Source organism: Acomys minous (assembly GCF_964271855.1).
Source record: "Acomys minous genome assembly, chromosome: 1".
NCBI classification, from domain to species: Eukaryota; Metazoa; Chordata; class Mammalia; order Rodentia; family Muridae; genus Acomys; species Acomys minous.
The window spans coordinates 95,156,699-95,179,408 of NC_140483.1; the positions used below are offsets into that span (position 1 = coordinate 95,156,699).

The following is a 22,710-nucleotide window of genomic DNA, read 5'->3' on the forward strand; positions in this document are numbered from 1 at the left end:
CTCTGCTCCCCGTCTCTCCGCAGCAGTCCCCTCTCTGCTCCCCGTCTCTCCGCAGCAGTCCCCTCTCTGCTCCCCGTCTCTCCCCAGCAGTCCCCTCTCTGCTCCCCGTCTCTCCGCAGCAGTCCCCTCTCTGCTCCCCGTCTCTCCGCAGCAGTCCCCTCTCTGCTCCCGTCTCTCCCCAGCAGTCCCCTCTCTGCTCCCCGTCTCTCCGCAGCAGTCCCCTCTCTGCTCCCGTCTCTCCCCAGCAGTCCCCTCTCTGCTCCCCGTCTCTCCGCAGCAGTCCCCTCTCTGCTCCCCGTCTCTCCGCAGCAGTCCCCTCTCTGCTCCCGTCTCTCCCCAGCAGTCCCCTCTCTGCTCCCCGTCTCTCCGCAGCAGTCCCCTCTCTGCTCCCTGTCTCTCCGCAGCAGTCCCGTCTCTGCTCCCCGTCTCTCCGCAGCAGTCCCGTCTCTGCTCCCCGTCTCTCCCCAGCAGTCCCCTCTCTGCTCCCGTCTCTCCGCAGCAGTCCCCTCTCTGCTCCCCGTCTCTCCCCAGCAGTCCCCTCTCTGCTCCCCGTCTCTCCGCAGCAGTCCCCTCTCTGCTCCCCGTCTCTCCGCAGCAGTCCCCTCTCTGCTCCCCGTCTCTCCGCAGCAGTCCCGTCTCTGCTCCCCGTCTCTCCGCAGCAGTCCCGTCTCTGCTCCCCGTCTCTCCCCAGCAGTCCCCTCTCTGCTCCCCGTCTCTCCGCAGCAGTCCCCTCTCTGCTCCCCGTCTCTCCCCAGCAGTCCCCTCTCTGCTCCCCATCTCTCATTCATGCTCTTTCCCATCTGGCACACTTACCACTCATGTTCCACGTTATCATGGCTCAGCAAGTGGCATGTGGTAAACCTTTGAAAGTTTCAAAGGCCTACTACATTTTGGCTGTGCTGCAATTTTTAGGGGCACTAAGTGTTTGCCCTTATGTTAAATGACAGCAGATTATTGCCTATTTTCAATTTGCCAAAAGTAATTTTTTGAGATATTGTCTCGGTGTGTTGCTTGGCTCTCCTTGAATTCATTGCCCTGACCCTGCCTCTTAGCTGCTGGGATTACAGGCGTGTACCTGCACACTCATCTTCGATCTACCATTCTTACGTCTGCTTCTCATGGGTTTTTCTGTCTGTTGCCTGGTCAGGCAATCGTGTTTTAATACCTTTAGCCACCTGTTTCTTTTCAGACTTTATAATTCTGAGTTTCGAGACCAGACCATAAAGAGTGTTGGAATCGTATTGCATGAAGCCTGGGGAAGTCTGGGGCGGTTGTGAGTGGAGCGCTGACGTAGCTGGGCTGGCTCCTGCTGGGGTTGGTGATAGCCATGCTGTACTCGGTATTCTCCTCATTTTTATTACTCCTAAAGTAGCGACTGTTTCTTTTTCTTTTTCTGTAGGAGCTTCCATGTACCAGTCTTAAAAGTGAAGGTATGACTGTAATGGAGAATTTTCTGGAATGAAGATAATGTCCTGTGTATTCATTAAATATTGAGTTGTGAGTTTGTCAAAGTTCAGTGAAGAAACATTTAAGATATATCCATTACATTTATAACTTTTATTACATTTATAAGTTAAGATAAAATGAGAAAAATCATACATTGAATTCGAGTTAGTAGATTTCTTTTAAAATTTTTTTAAATACAGTTATGTCTACAGTTTAATTTGAAATACATTTTAAAAATAGATTTAAGCCAGGTGTAGTAGTGTATACCTCAAGTCCCAGCGTGCTAGAAGTGAAGGTAGGACAATTGAGAATTTGAAGCCTGGCTGAGCCTCTAGCATAGCGATTTCAGGCCCACCTGCATTACTCTATATAGTCAGCGATTTTGAGATAAAAATAAGGCTGAGCTGCCTCAGCTGGTAAAAGCTACACAAGCCTGATGACCGGACTCCAGCCCTAGAGCCCACAGAAGCCGGTGTGGTCTGTCCTAGCACCCCACTGCAAGGTGGGCAGCGGGGACAGGAGAACTGCCTAGACCCTCACGGGCAGCTGGTCTGGAGCATGTTTTGTTATTGTTTGTTTTAGTTTTTCGAAACAGGGTTTCCCTATGTACCCTGGCTGTCCTGGACTCACTTTGTAGACCAGGCTAGCCTCGAACTCAGAGATCCACCTACCTCTGCCTCCCTGAGTGCTGGGGTTATAGGCCTGTGCCACCACACCTGGCTCTGGAGAGTGTCTTAAAGCTACAGAAACAACAAAATATCTGCCAGGTGAAGAGAGAGAACTGGCTCCCAAAAGTCATCCTTTTGATCTTCACTGCACATTTGTTTTCGAAAACAAAATTAATGTCTTAAAGGGGTCTCTCTAGAGAGAAGCCAGTGGTAAGAGTGCTTGCTGTGCCGTCGTGAGAGCCGGAGGTGAGGTAATCCCCAGGCATCGTCTGCACGGTGTACGCGCAGCTCCAGCAGCTACATGCTGCTGGCTCCAAGCCTAGCTTGGCAAGCTGGGGCCCACGTTCAAGGGGAGACCACAAAAGAGTCGGCAGAATTGCAGAGCACATCTGATGCACCTGTACATGTGTTCACACTCCATGCACATGCACACATCTCTTTAAAAAAGAAATACAAAGCAAGGGGCTGGAGAGGCGGCTCAGAGGTTAAGAGAACTAGTTGCTCTTCTAGAGGACCTGCGTGGTTCCCAACACCCCCAGAGGAGCTTAGGGCCATCTGTCACTCCAGTTCCGGGGATCTCATGCACCCTTCTGGCCTCTCCTTGGCCACATACACATAAAATAAAATTTAAAACAAAAACAATTTTTAAATGAAATAAAAGGTAAGTAGAAAAGATAAATGGGAAAAATAGTTATGTTAATGATAGAGAATAGCAGTTAGGTATATTTGGATGTTCAGTACAAAATTTCAAGTTTATTTATATTTATTCGTTTGTTTATTTATTGCTTTGAAAGTTTGTTTTAGACAAGGCCTGGCCTGGTTGCTGGGATTATAGGCTCACACGACCATATCTGGCAGTATGTTTGCAAACCTAACAATAAGTTGTAGCCAGGCGCTGTGTAATCCCAGCACTTGGGAGGCAGAGGCAGGTGGATCGCTGTGAGTTCGAGGCCAGCCTGGTCTACAAAACAAGTCCAAGACAGCCAGGTCTACACAGAGAAACCTTGTCTCCAAAAGAAGAAGAAGTAGGTATGAGTAAGGCTGATTTTATTCTATGCTCTGATGCCTGACCCTTGGTGCTTGCAGGACTGCCTGTAGGGCCTGCCTTAGCCGTGCCCTGGTCTCCCAGTCTACACCTGACAGTGTCTGTCCTGAAAGCCATCAGAGGGTCTTGTCTTAGTCACCCCAATAGCACAAAGTAGACATTCTGTTCAGGAGAGCAGTGTTGATGAGGATGCTTCTGAAAGTAAGTGGTCAGATTCACAGTACAGAATTAGCCACTTTAGAGCTCACAGTTCAGTGAAATTCAGTTCCCTTACCATATTACCATATTGGCACCTATCACACCAAAAATGTCTTCTTTATTTCTTTATCCCTACACTTTCTGGTTTTTGGAGACAGGGCTTCTCCGTGTGTAGCCCTGGCGGCCCCATACTTCTTAAGCATTCATTCTTCTTCCAGCCTTCCCCACATACCACTACCAACCTTCCATCTCTATGGAGTTTATGGATTATTACATACGAATTGTTATGCAATGTATAATCTTGATGGTTTATTTCATTTATTATTTTTTTGAAGGTTGTCATTTTTATGGCTGAATAACAACTTCATTTTGTTAATATACTGCATTTTATTTATCTATTCGTTAGCTGATAGCTACTTAGGTGATTTCTATTTTTTGGCTACTGTGAATATGCTGTTACAAAACTTACACATGATTTTGGTTTCTTCTTTTTTGAGACAGGGTTTCTATACCCAAGCTGGCCTCTAACTCACGTATAGTCAAGGGTGCTAGTGAATTTCTGATCCTCACAACCACCTCCCGAATGCTGAGGTTATAAGCATGCACTAAACAAGCTTTTGTTTCCATTGCTTTTCAGGGAAGGGAGTTGGTTTTTTTTGAGGAAGGGTTTCTCTGTGTAGCCTTAACTGTCCTGGACTCACTTTGTAGACCATCCTGGCCTCAAACTCACAGAGATCTGTCTGCCTCTGCCTCCCGAGTGCTGGGATTACAGGTGTGTGCCACTGTGCCCGGTTATGTTTCAATAAGTTTTTATTTATTTTTGAGGCAAGGTCTCGCTCTGGCCTATAGCTCACTATCTGTACCTCGTGCTGGTCTTGTCTTAGCCTCTTGTTTCAGTGTTGTGATCGTAGGTATAAGCCCCAACACCCAAATACTGTTTTCGTTTTTTGAGCCAGGTTCTCACATATCCAGGGCTGGTCTAGAGTTCACTATGCACCTAAGGATAACTTTGAACTTGTAATCCTCCTCCTATGCCTTCTGAGTCCTGGGATGACAGACATGCACCCCCACCGCTGGCTTATGCAAGGTCCAGCCTGACCCTGGCTGCACAGTGACCAAAAGCCCTCTAACTGTCACAGCTGGGTGTGAATGGGGTTTTGACTTTCATTTCCTTAACGATGTTATTACACCGTACTGTGTTTCTATGGCCGTCTGTGTGTCTTTTGGGGGAAAAGACCTCTAAGTCATTGATATTTTTTTAAAAATTGGGTTGCTGGTCTTTCTGTTGTCACTTTGTAATATGTATTTGGATCTTAGATGCTTATGAGGTATGTAATTTGCAAATGTGTTTGTTTTGTGAGTTATTGCCATTTTTTGATGGTATCCTTCATTCAATTTCATACACAGAAGGTTTTTTTGAGTCCATAAGTTGAGTCCAATATATGGTTCTTTACCTTTTGTGTGCACCGTAGGCGCCCTGCCCTCAGCCTTCTCAGCCTCTGTCTCCCCTCTTCGTCTCTTCCTTCTTCTCTTTCTTTTTTTTTTTTTTAAATGGGGATTGAGCCCAGGGCCTCATACACACTAGAAAAGTGCTGAGCACTACTAGAGTTGTCTAAGGTGTCTCTAGAGCCCACTTAGGTTTTTATTGGATACAGTGTACTCCATCTGCAAAGAATGAGTGTACCTTTTCTCTACACTCTTATCCATAACATGTATTAATCAGCTTTGGGTTTTCTGTTTTGATGGGTGAAAATAAGATTTTAAAAGCAGTTTTAATCAGTAATTTTTTTTGTTGTTTTTTGTTTTTGTTTTTTTTATGGTTTTTCGAGACAAGAGTTTCTCTGTGTAGCCTTGGCTGTCCTGGACTTACTTTGTAGACCAGGCTGGCCTCCAACTCACAGGGATCCACCTGCCTCTGCCTCCCGAGTATTGGGATTAAAGGTGTGTGCCACCACACCTGGCTTAATCAGTAATTTATTTACATTATTACATTTGTTTTTCTTCAGCATATAGTCAATCAAATATGTGTTGAGTGAATATTAACATCTTTTGCATGTTTTTTTCTTTAATTGGCTATAACAGATGCTACATTTATGTGCGACAAGCGATGTAACAAGAAACGATTGTGTGGACGGCATAAATGTAATGAGATCTGCTGTGTGGTAGGTGGACTTGGCATTTGTCGCATTTAATGTAATGAGATCTGCTGTGTGGTAAGTGGACTTGGCGTTTGTCGTATTTGTTGTTATCTGATTCCATTCATCTGGAAGCCTCAGCCCTCTGGAATTCGACCCAGGTTTAAAAATCAGCAGGAGGGGCCTAAACAGAGAGCTCTCCTAGTCTCTGAGCATTCAGCACACACGGCCTCTTAGGCTTCTAGTGGCTGGTGGGTGCCCACTAGCCTAGAGAAAAAAGAGGCTATAGAGAAGGACTCTGACCCCAGTCCTAAGACAACTTCATTTTTCTTTCTAAGATTTCGTTTTGTTTCTTTAGTCTTGTAGGTATGTGTCTACGTTGGCCTGTGTATGTGAGTGCAGAATTAGAGGCGCCAGATTCCCTTGGAACTGGAATTACAGGCAGTTTAGGCCTCCTGACATGGGCTCCGGGAACCAAACTTGTGTCCTCTGCAAAGCAGTAAATATTAACTATGGAGCCATCGCTCCAGCTTCCAAAACAACTTTTAGATAAGATTGGTCCCTTGAGAGAGTGACTTTGTTGCCCCAACACTGGCATGAGCTTAGCAATTTGAGCTTTGCATTTCATGCATTCATTCGGCAGATCAGAGGCCAAAATGAATATGCTAGGGTTTGTTTGTTGGTTGGTTTGTTGATTTGCTTGCTTTGTAAATACAGGTTCTCCATATTTTGCCCTAATGGGTCCAGAATTTGCCCTGTAGAACAGACTGGTCTTGAACTTAGGGCCCATTCTCCTGCCTCTGCCTTCCTAGTGCTGAGATTACTGCCGTGAAGTTGCCGTGCCTAACTGACTATGGGTTTTTTAAAGGCACAAGTTCTGTTTATTTAAAATACTTATTTCTGTAGAATTAATTGTAGGACCATTACCTCACACCGGTATTGTGTTATCTATATGTGCATGGATGGATAGATGCATGGATGGATGAATGGATAGATAGATGGATGGATGCATGCTTTACAATATACATGAATAAGGCAACATGTATGCATATGTATATGAATATGTGTAGGCAAACAAGACAGGATAATATAATAACAAGGTAGTACAAACACACACACACACACACACATACACACACACACATACACACACACACACACACACACTGAAAAAACATTTTCTCTTGTTAAGGTGAAGAATGACAGTGTCGTGTTTTATACCAAGGTTGATAAACAGTGTTTGGGAGCCTAAAAACTTCCTCTAATTTTGAGAAACTTGAGACAGAAGCAGAGCTATGATAGTGAGGCTCATCCGCAGTGTCCACTACAGGAAATGCTCGTTTGTAAAATGGAGAAAATATCCTGAACAAATATCTATCTCTCCTCTTAGGACAAGGAGCACAAGTGTCCTTTGATTTGTGGGAGGAAACTCCGCTGTGGCCTTCATCGCTGTGAAGAACCTTGTCATCGAGGGAACTGTCAGACCTGCTGGCAAGCCAGTGAGTACTTTCACGGTGCACTTAGTTTCTGGAGCCGGCCTAGGGGCGCGTTCTTTGTTTCCAGCACTGGTGGCAGAGGCAGGCAGATCTCTGTCACTCACTGTATAGACCAGGTAACCTCAAACTGACACAGTGAATTCCCGGACTCCATGTAGCCAGAGCTACGTAGACATACCCCCATCTCAAAAACAAAACGAAAGTTTCCTAGAAACTTTTTGAACAATTGGTTTGCTTAGACTGACAAGGGCCAGCGCACTCTTAATCCCAGCACTCTGAGAGGCCAGCCTGGTCTCACAGTCGCAGAGATCCTCCTGGCTCTGCCTCCCCAAGTGCTGGGATCACAGGCGTGCACCACCATGCGCGACTTAGTTATTCTTAACCAAACACAGTAGTGCATTCCTATAATGAAAGCGCAGGGAACAATTATAGGAATTGTGCATATTGTTATATCTATGTACAAACTATGAAGGCTTGTTTTGTTTAATCTATTTCCTCAGGTTTTGATGAGTTAACCTGCCACTGTGGTGCCTCTGTGATCTACCCACCAGTTCCCTGTGGGACCAGGCCTCCTGAGTGTACCCAGACCTGTGCCAGGATCCATGACTGTGACCATCCAGGTGAGTCACTTCGTGTGGCCACACCTCGTGGCCTACTCACACCCTGTCATTTAGAATTGGAATGCTGCTGCTGGTTAGCTGTCCATGCTCCTCTGTTCTGTGAAGATGTGTCTAGGATCTAAGCCACAGCAGGACTCACAGCATGCTCACTTCCTGTTTCTTTGTCCCGTAGCTGTTAAGCACATCCAACAGTTTGGAAGAGACCCTAGTTTGTTGACTTTCAAAGACTCCCTTTCTTTGTTGCCTTTACTTTTGATGCATATTTCAGAACTGAATGTTGTTTTTACAGAACTAAAAATCACTTAGTTAAAGCCAGTGAGCCAGCCCAGCAGGTAACTGTGCTTACTTCTAAGTCTGATGACCTGAGTTTCATTCCCTGGTCCCTTATGGTGGAAAGAGAAAGCTATGCCATGCCATATGTATTCTTACACACGCACACGCACACCCACTCTTACACAGCACACATACTCTTACACACACACATTCATACACACATACATGCACAGCAAATAAGTAAATATTATAAAAAAATTCTTGAACTTGGTTTTGTTAGGAAAGCAATATGTTTATTAAGTAATTATTTTTGAAAAGTAAGCCAAAAGATTGATATTCAGTCATCTATTATGGCACTTTTTAAACAATTTATTTTTAATTATGTGTATGTGTGTGGGTACATACATGAACGCAGAGGCCAGAAGTCAGTGTCAGATCCCCTAGGGTTCTATTGTTGAGCTGCCTATTAGAGTCCTGGGAACTGAACTCTAGTCCACTGAGCTGTTTCTCTAGCTTTCTGTTATGATACATTTTAAGAAATAATTTTCTATGTGCATGTATGTATGTGTGTATATATTATATGTGTGTTTGCCTTTTTTCTTAGACTAAAAGTGAGGTTCTACTGAGTGTAATGATTTTAAAGTTGTTGGTTTTGTTATTATCTTTACTTTTTTACAGTGTAATTTGTTGGGGTGTTTTCTCAGGAGTTGAGACAGTCTTAGTTTGTAGCCAGCCTGATCTCCAGCCATATCTTATCTGGCTGGCCCCAAATTCTTGATCCTTCGACCTCAGCGTCCAGAGTGTTGAGGTTACAAGCATACAGCACCATATATCAACAATATAATACCAATTTATATTTTCTAAATTATGTAATTAGGTTACATTTTATTTCTGGGGGCTGGAGAGATGGCTCAGAGGTTAAGAACACTGTTCTTCCAAAGGTCCTGAGTTCAATTCCCAGCCATTATAGATGGCTCACAACCATCTATGAGATCTGGTGCCCTCTTCTGGCATACAGGCACACAGGCAGGCAGAATACTGTATAAATAATAAATAAATCTTTAAAAATAAAAATAAAAAAATTTTATTTGTGAATGTATTTATTTACTTAAAATTTATTTGTGAATACACACTGGTACACTAAATCAGAGGACAACCAACAAGGGTCAGTTTTTGAGCCAGGTGTTGGTGGCGCACACTTTTAATCCCAGCCAAGAGGCAGAGGCAGGTGGACCTCTGTGAGTTTGAGACCAGCCTGGTCTACAGAGCTAGTTCTAGGTCAGCCAGGTGAAACAAAACAACAAAAAAAGAAGAGGAGGAGGAGTCAGTTCTGTCTGTCTACCATGTAGGCCCTAAGGATAGGACAGATCTCAGGCTGTTAGATTTGGTGACAGGCATCTTCATCCACTGAGCTATCTTTCCCCCCCAGTATAAATTTTTTAAATTTTATTTTTATGTGTATGGGTGTTGACTGTTTGTCTGTCTGACAGTTACATGCAGTGTCCACTAAAGAAGAGGGCTTTGGGTCCTCTGGAGCTGGAGTTACACATGGTTGTAAGCATATAGCGTATAGATGTGTAGAGCCAATCTGGAGTCCTCTACTCTTAGCTGCGGAGCCATCTCTCCCTCTCCCTAACGCTGATGTTTAAATAACAGTGGAGTGACCTGTTACATCAGTGGTTCCCAACCTTCCTAATGCTGCAGCCCTTTAATCCAGCTTCTCATGTGCGGTGACCCCAACCACTACATTGTTCTCATTGCTACTTCCAAACTCTGATTTTGCCGCTGCAACGAATGCTCTTAGGTGACCCCTGTGAAAGGGTCATTTGACACCACCACCCCCTCCCAAAGGGTCCCAACCCACAGGTTGAGAACCACGATGTTACTGGATAGGCCACCATTTTTCTAGTCCTTTTTTTTTTAACATTTTATTTAATTTTAATTTATGTGCGTTTATGTGAGGGTGTCATATCTTGAAGTTACAGACCATTTTGAGTTGCCATGTGGGTGCTAGGAATTGAACTTGGGTCCTTTGGAAGAGCAGGCAGTGCTCTTAACCACTGAGCCATCTTCCCAGCTCCTTCTAGTACATTTTTATGTTGCTGGATATTTAAGTTGTTTTCAGTATTTCTCTGATAAACTGCTACAGGTACCAGGCCAAAACCCACATCACATTTTCTTTGTCTAGAAAGTGTTGCTAACTGTTGTCTGTGATCATATTAGGTGCTGCTGTGTGATAGACTTTTCCTGAGGAGACATCTACTCCCCCAGATAGAGAGCCCACAACACACCAAAGTACAAATACTATAAAACTCCACCTTGGTGAACCAGTGATTTTTTTTATTTTTTTTTTTTTTTTGGTTTTTCGAGACAAAGTTTCTCTGTGTAGCCTTGGCTGTCCTGGACTCGCTTTGTAGACCAGGCTGGCCTCAAACTCACAGTGATCCACCTGCCTCTGCCTCTAACCAGTGAATTTTATTGGTATTATTTACAGGAATGCTGGTGAGGGTTAGTCAAAGGACCCAAAATGACTGAGTAACAGCTGGATTAGCATAGCCCGACCAGCACAGGTGACAGCTCACAAAAGCTGGGAACCTGGAGCACCCTGACAGACTGCAGGCAGCTCAACGTTATAAACAGTGCTTTATCAGGGCCTCACTTGGTCCAAGCCTCCTGCAGGCAGCTGGTCTTGTGTGAGGATGACTCTCTGTTGTCTTTATTGTTTACTCTGGGAGGGAGAGAGGGACCAACCTGGGGACTGGTCAGTTTCAGGGACGTCCTGAAGCTATTTTGAGTGAATTTACTTGTAGCTTACGGAGCTTCCCTGCAGAGTGCAGTGTTTCAGTCTCAGAGGAAACTGGTACGCAACAGGGACATTGTTTCATTTATCAGCCCCTGTGAAATAGTAACTGAAGGCACCAGATCCCATATGTCACCCCTCCAGTGGAGTCTGTGTGACAAATACTACATGGGCCTGAGGCTAAGACCCCCAAAAAGGAGGAGTCTCCTGGACTGGAGTTGATGTTTCTGCCAGGAGAAAACCTGCAATTTCAGTTCTCTCATTGCGGGAAGCTGTTCCCTATGCTTTATTCTTAACTGTGTTTCACTCCCAAAGTAGGACTTCTCAAGCGTAACCATGGTCGCTAGGAGACGCTGACTCCGGACTGCAGCCAGGGACTGTCCGGGTCCGGAGGAGTTCTGCTTCACTTCCACTTATTAAAAGAGACATGACTAGAAATTAATCATTAGTTAATAAGTTATACTATGGCTTACAAAGAAATGGAATATTTCAAAAGACTCCAGGTAGTGGCACTCAGAAACAGACTTGATCTTAAGTTTTGTGTCTGTTTGTCAACGCCTTTTCTCATGTACACTGATGCTCCAAGAACTCCCATTTTTTCTAGTTTTTTTGAGACAGGGTTTCTCTGTAGCCTTGGCTGTCCTGGACTCACTTTGTAGAATAAGCTGGCCTTGAACTCACAGAGATCCACCTGCTTCTGCCTTTCTGAGTGCTGGAATTACAGGCGTGTGCCAGCTGCACTTTCAGTTTGTTTTTTGTTGTTGTTGTGTTCTTTTTTTTTTTTTTTAATAATAAAACAGAACTAAGCAAATGTGTCTTTAAGTGAAACACTCTTTTTGGGAAGCCCTGAATAGTCTTCCCACCATGGTTTGTATATTCCTTTCTTGGCGGTCAAGCTGGCATGCAGCGTGCAGGCCAGTCCCTACCCAGCCCTTCTTTTCCACCAGCTTGCAGGACTTACAGCCGATGTCCAAATCCTGCTCTTGTTCAGCATTTGTGTTCATTTTCTCGAGTGTCTTTTGAATATCCAGCGTGGTTTCAGGCAGAGGGAACTTGAGAGGATGAAAAAAAATCTCCCATTATGAGTGTCTTACGTTGCTGAGAGCTAGAGATTGGTGACCAACGCCTACACGTGTAGATGGGCCAGCTAACAAGGTGGCCAGCCTTGTGTTGGAGCGCTAAAGATCTGGGATGGGGGAGGGGTGGAGCTCCGGATAGAGCACGAATCAGTAAAAGCATTTTAAATAATTAAAAACAATTTACTTTTTTATGAATGGAATTTTTGCCTACATGTGTGCCTGTGCACCACCTGTGTGCCTGCTGAGTGTGGAGGCCAGAAGGTGGCATCCGATGCCCTGGAACTGAACTGACAGATGGTTGTGAGCTACTACATGAGTGCTAAGAATTGAACCTGCATCCTTTGGAAGAGCAGTGAATGCTTTTAAATGTTGAGCCATCTGTGCAACCCACAGAAGAAGCACTTTACACAGACTAAATGACAGATGTCTGGACATCAGTTAGCAGTTGCAGTGTAAAATAAAGCTAACAGTTGGGGCTAGAGAGATGGCTCAGTGGTTAAGAGCACTGTCTGCTCTTCCAAAGGACCAGGGTTCAATTCCCAACACCCACATGGCAGCTCACAACTGCCTGTAACCTCACACAGACATACATGCAAGCAAAACACCAGTGCACATAAAATAAATAAATACATAAATTATTTTTATAAACAAAGCTAGTGATGACACACTCCTGGAATCCTAACACCCAGGGCAGAGGCAGGCAGACCTCTGTGAGTGCGAGGCCAACTTGGTCTACAAAGTGAGTCCAGGACATCAAGGCCACACAGAGAGACCCTGTCTGGAAAAACAAAATTAAAGAGAAATAAAATAAAGCTAACAGTCAAATGCAGAACAGGCAGACCAGATGGCTCTCCGGGGGTGATAGAAGGCTGCCCTGTTCCTGGGATCCTTCCCATCTCCAGCTGGTGCGTGTGCGTGTGTGTGTGTATGTGTACGTGTACGTGTGTTTGTGTGTGCTTCCTGTGTGTGTGAGTGCCAGCAGAGGCAAGAACAGGGCATTTCATCCCCTAGAGTTAGAGTTACACCCAATTGTGAGCCACGGATGTGGGTGCTGGGACCCAAATTTGAGTCCTGGAAGAACAGCAGGTCCTGAATGCCCACTTTTCAGTACTCGGATACAAAGCCAGACACATTTTACTTCCTTGTGACCATTTAGAAAAAGTCCTGACTCTAAAAACTTGAACGTTCCATCTTATGTGCCATTTATAACATGTTTATAGTATTTGTGACCTTATTAGGAAATTATTCCTAAAGTTATTTTCCTGTTTTTGCAGTGTATCATACTTGTCACAGTGAGGAGAAGTGTCCCCCTTGCACTTTCCTGACTCAGAAGTGGTGCATGGGCAAGCACGAGGTAAGTCTCTCTCCTTGGTGTTGTGTTCCCATCAGACGCGTATAATTTAATTGCTTAAGTATTGTTAGTCTCGTTTCTCAAACTATAGCCCAAGAAGCAGATGCTTTCTTTTATCAATTTTCATTTTTATGTTAAAATTTGCATATAATAAAATTTACCAGAGCCTGGCAGAATGGCTGAGCAGGTAAAACACTTTCCATACAAACCTGACAGCCCGAGTTTAACCTACATAAAAGATGGAAGGAGAAAACTGACTCCACAGAGTTGACCTCTGACCTTCACATAGATGCTGTAGCACACTTGTATGCATGCACGCATACATACATACATACACACATACATGCACGCACGCACGCACACACTCAGTAATAATACTTTTTTTGTTTGTTTGTTTTTGTTTTTTTTTTTTTGAGACAGGGTCTCTCTGTGTGACCTTGGCTGTCCTGGACTCGCTTTGTAGACCAGGCTGGCCTCGAACTCACAGCAGTCCGCCTGCCTCTGCCTCCCGAGTGCTGGGATTAAAGGCATGCGCCACCATGGCTGGCTAATAATACATTTTTTAAAATTTATTTTTTTCGTGTGTTTTGCCTACATGTATGACTGCGTTCCTCATGCCCATGGAGGCCAGCGGAGGCCATCAGAATTATAGTCACAGATGGGGCAATAAGCCACCATGTAGGTGCTGGGAATCAAACCTGGGTCCTCTAGAAGAGCAGTCTGTGTTCTTCACTGCTGAACCATCTCTAAGATGGCTGCACTGTTAAGAGCACTGGCTGCCCTTCCACGGGCACCTACATGGCAGCTCACAGCCATCTGTCACTCCAATTCTAGAAGTCCTGTGCCCTCTCTGACTGGAAGAGGCATAAGGCATGCATACATACATATATGCAGGTAAAACACTTACATAAATTTTAAAAAAAATTATAGATCAATATATATTTAGGAGCCAGCAAGATGGTGTAGTGCTTGCCAAGCCTGACACCCTGAGCTCAGTCCTTGAACCACATGGTAGGAGAGACCCCGCTTTCTCCAATTGTCCTCTGATGTCTACACGGACAGCATGGCACATGTGTGGCCACACAAAATCACACACTTGCACATTATTTCTTTTCTTTTTTAAAAGAATTATTTATTTTTTATGTATGTGAGTATTCTATTTACATGTACACCTGCAGGCCAGAAGAGGGCATCAGATCATAGTATAGATGGCTGTGAGCCACCATGTGGTTGCTGGAAATTGAACTCAGAACCTCTGGAAGAGCAGTCAGTACTCTTAACCACTGAGCCATCTCTCCAGCCTTGCATGTTATTTCTTAAATGCATATTTATTATAGAAAACTGAGAAAGTACTGCTCTCATGCAACAAAAAACAAAGCAACAGCACCAAACACTTTTCGTTTGTTTGCTGTGCTGGGCACTAAACCAAGAGCTTTGCACGTGTTAGCTGTACTGGGTAGCTTTAACCAACACAACTTGATATAACCTAGAGTGGCGAGAGAAGAGAGTTTTGAAGAGAAATTACTTAGACCAGGTTGGCCTGTGTTTGTGGAGAATTGTCAGTTGTTAATGTATATGAGAAAACCCAGTCCCCTGTGGAAGGCACAGTGCCCTAGGCACGGGGTCCTGAGCCATGTAGGTGGAGACTTCAAGCTGAGCAGCAAGTGAGCAGACACCCAAGCAAGCAGCATCCCTTCCCTCTCAGCTCCTTAGTCTCCCCTGGCTTCCTGCCATGAAGGGTTAACTGGAAGCGAAAGCCAAACCATTTCCTACCATGTGGCTTTTCCTTAGGCTGTTCTGTTACAGCAACACATTGAACCTAGACCAGAAATTGGTACTGAGGAGTGAGGTTGTTGCTGTGAAAGCTCTGACCATGTTTTTTGGAGGCAGAATATGTAAGACTTTGAGACTGGGCTGCAAAGCCCAGTGTGGAAGCTTGGGCGAAGTATGTGCCCTTTGAGGACTAGTTCTTGAGGTTTCAGAGAGAAGGGAGGACTTTATCAGGAAGTGGGCCTTTTCCTACATGGCTAATAATCTGTATGTGGCGATCAGCCTGGGGCTGAAGAACAGCCATGATTGATAAGAGATCAGCACCACCAAGGCAGAACCTTCTGTGCCTCCTAGAAACAACAGGAAAGTATTTCCTTGCGGTCAGCACAAAGATGCGAACATAGCTGTTGTCCAAGGGCCGGGCTGCACCTCAAGCCTGCAGCAGAACTTGACGTTGTAAGAGCTGCCACATGGTGCTGGGTTTGCAGGCACAGGAGGCTATGGGGAGCCACAGAAGCCAGACACCATGCAGCCAGGGTCCATGTCCCTGCAGAGTCCTGAGAGGCCTTTGGTGAAAGTGAAGTCTCGGCAGCAGTGGAGACCCCATAGTATTGGAGATACCAGAACTGCGCTGTCCACCAGTGAGAGTTGCTGGTATGGAATGGATCAGCCTAAGAGAGGAGCCGTGTGTCCTGGGGATGTCAGAGCTCAGGAGACAAGGCTGCCTAAGCCCTCAGGAGCCTGGCAGATGACGTAATGATTGAGTTCCACGTGTTGGACAGTGAGCTGCAGGATTTTGGGTTTGCTTTAGTGTAGCTGCTTTTATGCCCTAGTTCTTCCCTTTTGGAATAAGAATGTTTAAGTATGTAACCTGTTTTTTATTTTGCAGGAGCTCACAATTAAGAAACTTTGGACTTTTAAAGAGACTTTGGACTTTTGAAGTGTTGGAATTTTTGAAGACTTTGGGGGGCTTTTTGGAGTTGGACTATATTTTATACTAAGATATTACCATGAGATTTGAGGACAAGAAATGAAAAGCTCAAAGTGACATGTTTGTGTGTTAACTTGACAAGGGATGAATTGTGCTGATGTAACTGTCACCTTGACACAACCTAGAACCACATAGAAAGAGGGTCTTACTGAGGAACTACTTAGATCAGATTTGGCCTGTGGGTATGTCCGTGGGGATTTTTCTTGATTGTTAATTGATGTGGGGAGCCACGGCCCACTGTGAGAGGCACCGTTTCCTAGGCAGAAAATCCTAAACTGTGTGAGTGGAGAAATGAAGCTGAGCAGCGAGCAACGTGCATGCGTTCATCCCTCTCTTCCCTGGCTGTGGGGATGATGTGCTAGCTGCTTCAGTTCCTGCCCTTGCTTAGCCGCAATAATGAACTGTAACCTGGAATTGTAAGCCAAATAAACCCTTTCTTCCTCTGTTTCTCTTTGTCAGGCTATTTTATCATAGCAGCAGGAATGGCAAGGGCCCTGTGGCTGACCTGCACCCCTGGGCAGTGAGAGAAATACTCTAACATTTTGTTGTGTAACCAGGGAATGTGTACATGCTCCTCCTACTCCAAGATGATGGAGTGTGTGGCCTGCTCTTGTTCCTTCGTAACTCTTGCTATCTGTAACATGTTTTCAATATTCTTCTATCTTTAATAGACATTTTTTCTGTACTTATATCCTGTGGTAGCTTATTTTGGGGTGGGTTTTTTTGGTTGGTTGGTTGGTTGGTTGGTTTTTTGAGACGGTTTCTCTGTGTGGCCCTGGCTGTCTTGGAACTCACTCTGTAGCACAGACTGGCCTTGAACTCAGAGATCAACCTGCCTCTGCATCCCAAGTGCTGGGATTAAAGGCGTGTGCCACTATGCCCAGTCTCCTGCCGTAGTTCTTAAATCATAGCTCTTTATGTTACTTCTCTGTAATTTGTGTGTGTGTGTGTGTGTGTGTGTGTGTGTGTGTGTGTGTGTATGTGGTGTGTGTGTGTGTGTGCGCGCGCGCGCGCGCTCGCGCATGTGTTTGCTTTGAGGCAGGATTTATATAGCTCCAATTGGCCTTGAGCTCCTGACCCCCTTGTCTCTACCTCTCAGGTACTGGGATTACAAGCATGTCCCACCCTATCTGCATTGTACTTACTGTTAATTTATTTACCACGAAATACTCGTGTGTTACCTTTACTGAATAAATAGTAATTGAATACCTACTTTCTGCCAAGTAACAGAGTAGGTGTGAGGTAACTCAGAAGTTAACAAGGCTGACACACCCCTGCTTTTATGGAACCATCATTTCAGGGGTAGTGGGCAGAGAGAAACTGACCACTGTGAGCAGAGGAAGTGCATGGGCGCAGAGATCCTGCCAAAGAAAGGCATACTAGAGGAAACAACCCCGTAAGGGACACTGAGATAGAATAAGCAAGTCGTGAGGAGTGGTAACAAGAGCTCAGAACTTAACAGAAGGTATCCCTAATTCCAAAGCAATTGGAAGGATGTGTGGTCTAGAGCTGGTGGCCTCTTCAAAGTGAGAAGTTAGATGTCATGGGAGTTGGATGTGATAGCGCATGCTTAATCTCAGTGTTAGAAAGGCTGAGAGTGGAGCTGGAGAGACGGCTCAGTGGTTAAGAACACTGGCTGTTCGAGAGGTCCTAAGTTCAATTCCCAGCAACCACATGGTGGCTCACAACCATCTATAATGTGATCTGATGCCCTCTTCTGGCCTGCAGGTATATGTGCAGGCAGAGCACTGTATACATAATCAAAAAATAAATATTTTAAAAAAAGAAAGGCTGAGAGTTTGAAGCCAGCCTGGGTTACATAGCAAGACTCCATGTCAAAAAGTCATGTATTACTGGAATAAAACTGTCTCCAAGCCAAGTGTGGTATCATATGCCTTTAATACTGGCAGCAGCAGAGGCAGGTGGACCTCTGAATTCAAGGCCAGCCTGGTCTACAAAGTGAGTTCCAGGACAGCCAGGGCTCTGTTACACAGAGAAACCCTGTCTCAAAAAACAGGAAAACAAAACAAAACAGAGAGTCTCCAAATTTCAAGGGCTCTTGAAGGAATTGTAATGATTATATAAAAATAATCTTGAAGCTGAGCATAGTACCACATGCCTATAATCCCAGCATGTAGGGACGTGGAAGCAGGAGATCAAGATAAGACCCTGTCTTTATTTATTTATTATTTATTATTTATTATTATTATTATTATTATTATTATTATTATTATTATTATTATTATTATTTAATAATATTTGATTAGTAATAAATTTCCAGTGTGTTTTTCCAGCAATAGGAGGCCTAGAAGCAGGTAATTTTTCAAGAAATAAAACGAATTGGGAGTTCCTGTTGCCTCCTCATTATGTGTGTGATGGGGGAAAGGTTTGTGTGCCACAGAGTTGTGTGTGGAGGTCAGATGACAGCTCCCAGGAGTTGCTTGTCTCCTCCTGTATGGGTCCTAGGAATTGGATATGAGTTGCTGGGCTTGGCAGCATCTGTTTTTGCCAATTTGCCGGTCCCCACCTCTCCCTTCCTTTACGCCAAGCTTACCTGAAGTTATGAGACCCTCAGCTAGGAGATATGACGGGATAGTTGAGATGTGATATAACCACGTAACACAGCTCTGCAGCAGTGCCAACCCTGCCCCTGTCCACTAGTTTTTCACCTCAGCCTTCGGAGAGTGGGCAATGACACCATCTCATCCCCTTGGTTTGTCAGGTGGTTTTGAGGGGAGGAAGGAAAAGCTGGAAAGGCAAACTTCAGCACCAGTCACCCTGGCCCTGCCTCCTGAGTCCCTGGACAGTAGGCCTGTCTGCCCTAGTGGTTGCAGCATTTTAAAAGGTGTTCCCTAGTTACCTGGTCTCATCTGTGCATGTGGGATCCCCACAGTGTTATCCTTAAACAGCGTCGGCATTTGTTTTTCTCTCCTAACTTTGAAAATGTAATTGTTATCGATTGGTGATGGTACTTAATCCCAGCTCTTAGGAGGCAGGGGCAGTCAGGTCTCTGAGTTCGAGGACACCCTGGCCTACAGAGTGAGTTCCAGGACAGCCAAGGATACACAGAAAAACCCTGGCAGGAGTTGGAGGTGAGGGGGAATCTGCTTTCAGTTAGAAGGAGTTTTTAAGTCTTTATGACTGTGTGGTGGTGTCCAGCTTTAATTCAACACTCAGGAGGCAAACGCAGGTAGATCTCTGTGCTTTGAGACCAGCCCCATCTACATAATAAGACCCTGCCTTAAAAGGGGTGGGGGGCGGCTGGAAAGATGGCTCAGGGGTTAAGAGCACTGACTACTCCAGAGGTCCTGAGTTCAATTCCCAGCAACCACATGGTGGCTTACAACCATCTATAATGAGATCTGGTGCCCTCTTCTGGCGTGCAGGTGTACATGCAGGCAGAGCACTGTATACATAGTAAATAATTTTTTTAAAAAAATGATTATTTAAGCAAGGCATGATGCCTCCTGTGGCTGCATAGTTTGAGGCCAGCCTGGGCTATTGGAGATCCTGTCTCAACAGTTCCTAAGCAGGGCTAGCCTCATGGTTAGCAGGTAAAAGCACCTGCCACCAACCCTCCGACTACCTGAGTTTAGTTCCTGGGAGCTACATGGTGGCAGCAGAGAGCCAACTCCTGTAAACCTTTCTTTGACCTCTACATGGATGCTATAACATACACACTAAGTTTTGGGGTGTTTTGTTGTTGTTGTTGTTGTTTTTGTTTTTTGTTTTTTTCAAGACAGGGTTTCTCTGTGTAGCCTTGGCTGTCTTGAACTTGCTTTGTAGACCAGGCTGGCCTCGAACTCACAACAATCCACCTGCTTCCTGAGTGCTGGGATTAAAGGCGTGCACCACCACACCCAGCTCATACACACTAAGTTTATATGTCAAAACAAAACATACAGCTCATTTTCTTTTTTGGTTTTTTGAGACAGGGTCTCTCTGTGTTAGCCTTGGCTGTCCTGGACTCACTTTGTAGACCAGGCTGGCCTCGAACTCACAGCGATCCGCCCACCTCTGCCTCCCGAGTGCTGGGATTAAAGGCGTGCGCCACCACACCCGGCTACAGCTCATTTTCTAAAGAGCTTACAATCCAGGGACATAACTCAGTGGTACAGTATTTGCAGAGCATGCCTGCCTGAAGCTCCTGGCTCAGTCTCAGAGCTGCAAAACATAAAAGGGGAAAGAATGCATTCTAAGAGTGAAAACTTACCCGGAACCCACACAGAGATGAGAATCTGGCTACTTCTGTCTCTCCTAGCTACGAAGCAACATCCCCTGTCACCTGGTTGATATCTCTTGCGGATTACCCTGCAGTGCCATGCTACCCTGTGGGATGCACAAATGTCAAAGACTTTGTCACAAAGGAGAATGTCTTGCGGATGAGGCCTGCAAGCAGCCCTGTACCACATCCAGAGCTGACTGTGGCCACCCATGTATGGCGCCCTGCCACCCCGGTTTACCCTGTCCTGTGACAGCTTGTAAAGCCAAGGTAAGTGTGGGTCCAGTGTTGACTTCAGTGGCCCCACTATGTGCATCTAGGAACTGCCAGTCATCAAGAGAAATCATACAGTCTGCATGATACCTTGTGAGGTGGTGGCACTGAATCTAGTGAGCACAACACACGTGGTCCCTTAGGATAGGACAGACGACGGGTGAATGATGACTCGTGTAACTAGGACTGTGTTATTGTAGAGGAGTGGTTACAATCTCATAGCAGGGAAGTGGGGGGTTCAGTTTGCTCTGAGGGGTCACAAAAGGCCACCCTGAGGAGATGAACGCAGAGGGATCACCTGAGTCAGCTAGGCTTGTGTCTGCATCCACTCTGTACACTGGGTTCGGTGGCACAAGCTTCCTTCTAGGTTTGCCCTTTGCACTGGGAGTAAGAAGAGAGGTGCTTTCCAGAAAGGAGCGTTCTGATCTGGGCATGCCCGCCCCCAGCATGTCCACAGCCGTGTCATCAGCGTGTGTGTGTGTGTGTGTGTGTGTGTGTGTGTGTGTGTGTGTGTGTGCACGCGCGTGCTTGGTGACTAGCGTCTCCAGCCTCGAGAGATGCTGATCACCAGTTGATCTCTGCTATGATTTGATTTAGGAAAGGCTTTAAAAAGGGAAAAACCTGCCTGGTTCTCATATAGTTCTCTGGCGGGAAGAGTCACTTCGTGCTAATTGATATTTCAGGTAGAGTTACAGTGTGAGTGTGGGAGAAGAAAAGAGATGGTGATTTGCTCCGAGGCATCCGGGACTTATCAAAGGTCAGTGCGATGTACGTGCTCAAGTGGTGGGTGGGTCTGCTTGAAGGGCATTCCTCTACTAGCTGCTCTAAAGCTAGACACACGAGGGCTCTGCCACCGAGCTGCATCTCCAGCCCTACAGAGTTGGTGGGGCTTGTCACTAGTTGCCTTGGGTTTTGTGAAGGTTTGTATTTATTTATTTATTTGTTTCCTGTGCATGTGCATGCACAGGCATGTACACACGTGTGTCACAGTGCATAGGTGAAAGCAAAAGGACATCTTGGGGGAACTGGCTCTCTCCCTCTACTGTGTGGGTGCCAGGGATGAAAGTGAGATTGTCAGGCTTAGCTGCAAGCATCTTTGCCTGTTGAGCCATCTTGCCAGTCCCTAGAAAAATGTTAAAGTAGAATTTTTTACATCTGGGGCTGGAGAGGTGGCACAGCAGTTAAGAGCATTTATTGCTGGTCCAGAGAACCTGAGTCTGGATCCCAGGCGGCTCCTGGTCAGTCATAACTTCAGCTTCAGGAATCCAGTGCCCTCCCTGACACCCACACAGACACATGCACACACAATAAGTAAATAAGTGAAGTACTAAGTCTTTAGAAAAAGGTTATTCTAGTAGGAGCAGTGGCACACACCTGTAATCCTAGCACTCTGGGAGGCAGAGGCAGGTGGATCACTGTGAGTTCGAGGCCAGCCTGGCCTACAAAGCCAGTCCAGGACAGCCAAGGATATACAGAGGAAAACCTGGCTCTAAAAACAAAAAACAAACAGAAGTGCCTTTCCCCTTTAGTTTGTAAAGGAAATGTTTTGCTTCCTCCTTCCCACTCTTTCCTCCCCTTTTCATCTAATTACACCAGAAGAGAGAAGGGAAGATGTCGTGAAGTCAGGTACAGTGCCTTAATGCTCTACCTTTTCTTGTCGGTGGCTCAGCCATCACAAGCATGGGCTTTCCACTTGTTCTGGCACACAGCCTTACAGCTTCCTAAAGTACTGGTACCCATGCCGTTGTACCGAGATCTGAGTATAGAGATGGCTGTTAGTGAGTGGCTGGCTACACACATCTCTAACATACATAGATATGAAGGTGTTGGCCATGGCTGTAGGACTACACGATTACACAGATAGCTGATTGGACATTAAGTTGGTTTTGTTCATTTGTCTTCGGAAACAAGGGTTTATTTGTTTCTTTGGTGGTTGGTTGGTTTTGGTTTTTCAAGACAGGGTTGCTCTGTGTAACAGCCCTGGCTGTCTGGAAACTCACTTTGTAGAGCAGGCTGGCCTCAAACTCACAGCCATCCTCCTCCCTCTGTCTCCCTTGTGCTGGAATTAAAGGCGTGTAGACCAGGCTGACCCCAAACTCACAGAGATCTGCCAGCCTCTGCCTCCCAAGGGCTGGGACTAAAGGCGTGCACCCCGTGTCTTGCTTGATGGTCTGTTTGAATAAAGCATTGGGCGTGGGTGTTCTGGAGACAGAAGGTGTGATAACTCTTCACCTCCTGTGCAGCTGCTTAGAATCTAGCTGAGCTGCGCGCCATAAGCGTGCCAGGAGCTTATGTGTAGTGCTACAGTAAGCATCAACGGTAGGTGAGCTTCCAAGGCCACAC

At 45.5% G+C, this 22,710-nt stretch overlaps 1 protein-coding gene across 2 annotated transcripts in view; it reads left to right on the forward strand.

Annotated features, from left to right (window-relative positions):
• NFX1 (nuclear transcription factor, X-box binding 1) overlaps nt 1-22,710 on the forward strand; it is a 65,823-nt gene that overhangs the window by 34,346 nt on the left and 8,767 nt on the right. Inside the window, exons 11-17 of one of the 2 annotated variants that reach the window (XM_084775609.1) lie at nt 1,400-1,430; nt 5,440-5,519; nt 6,883-6,991; nt 7,489-7,608; nt 13,035-13,114; nt 20,134-20,364; nt 21,051-21,124. In XM_084775609.1, the coding sequence (XP_084631735.1) occupies nt 1,400-1,430; nt 5,440-5,519; nt 6,883-6,991; nt 7,489-7,608; nt 13,035-13,114; nt 20,134-20,364; nt 21,051-21,124 (725 nt within the window). Of the gene's footprint in view, nt 1-1,399; nt 1,431-5,439; nt 5,520-6,882; nt 6,992-7,488; nt 7,609-13,034; nt 13,115-15,770; nt 16,320-20,133; nt 20,365-21,050; nt 21,125-22,710 lie in introns of those variants that run through there. The other variant, XM_084775610.1, reaches the window with a different exon arrangement.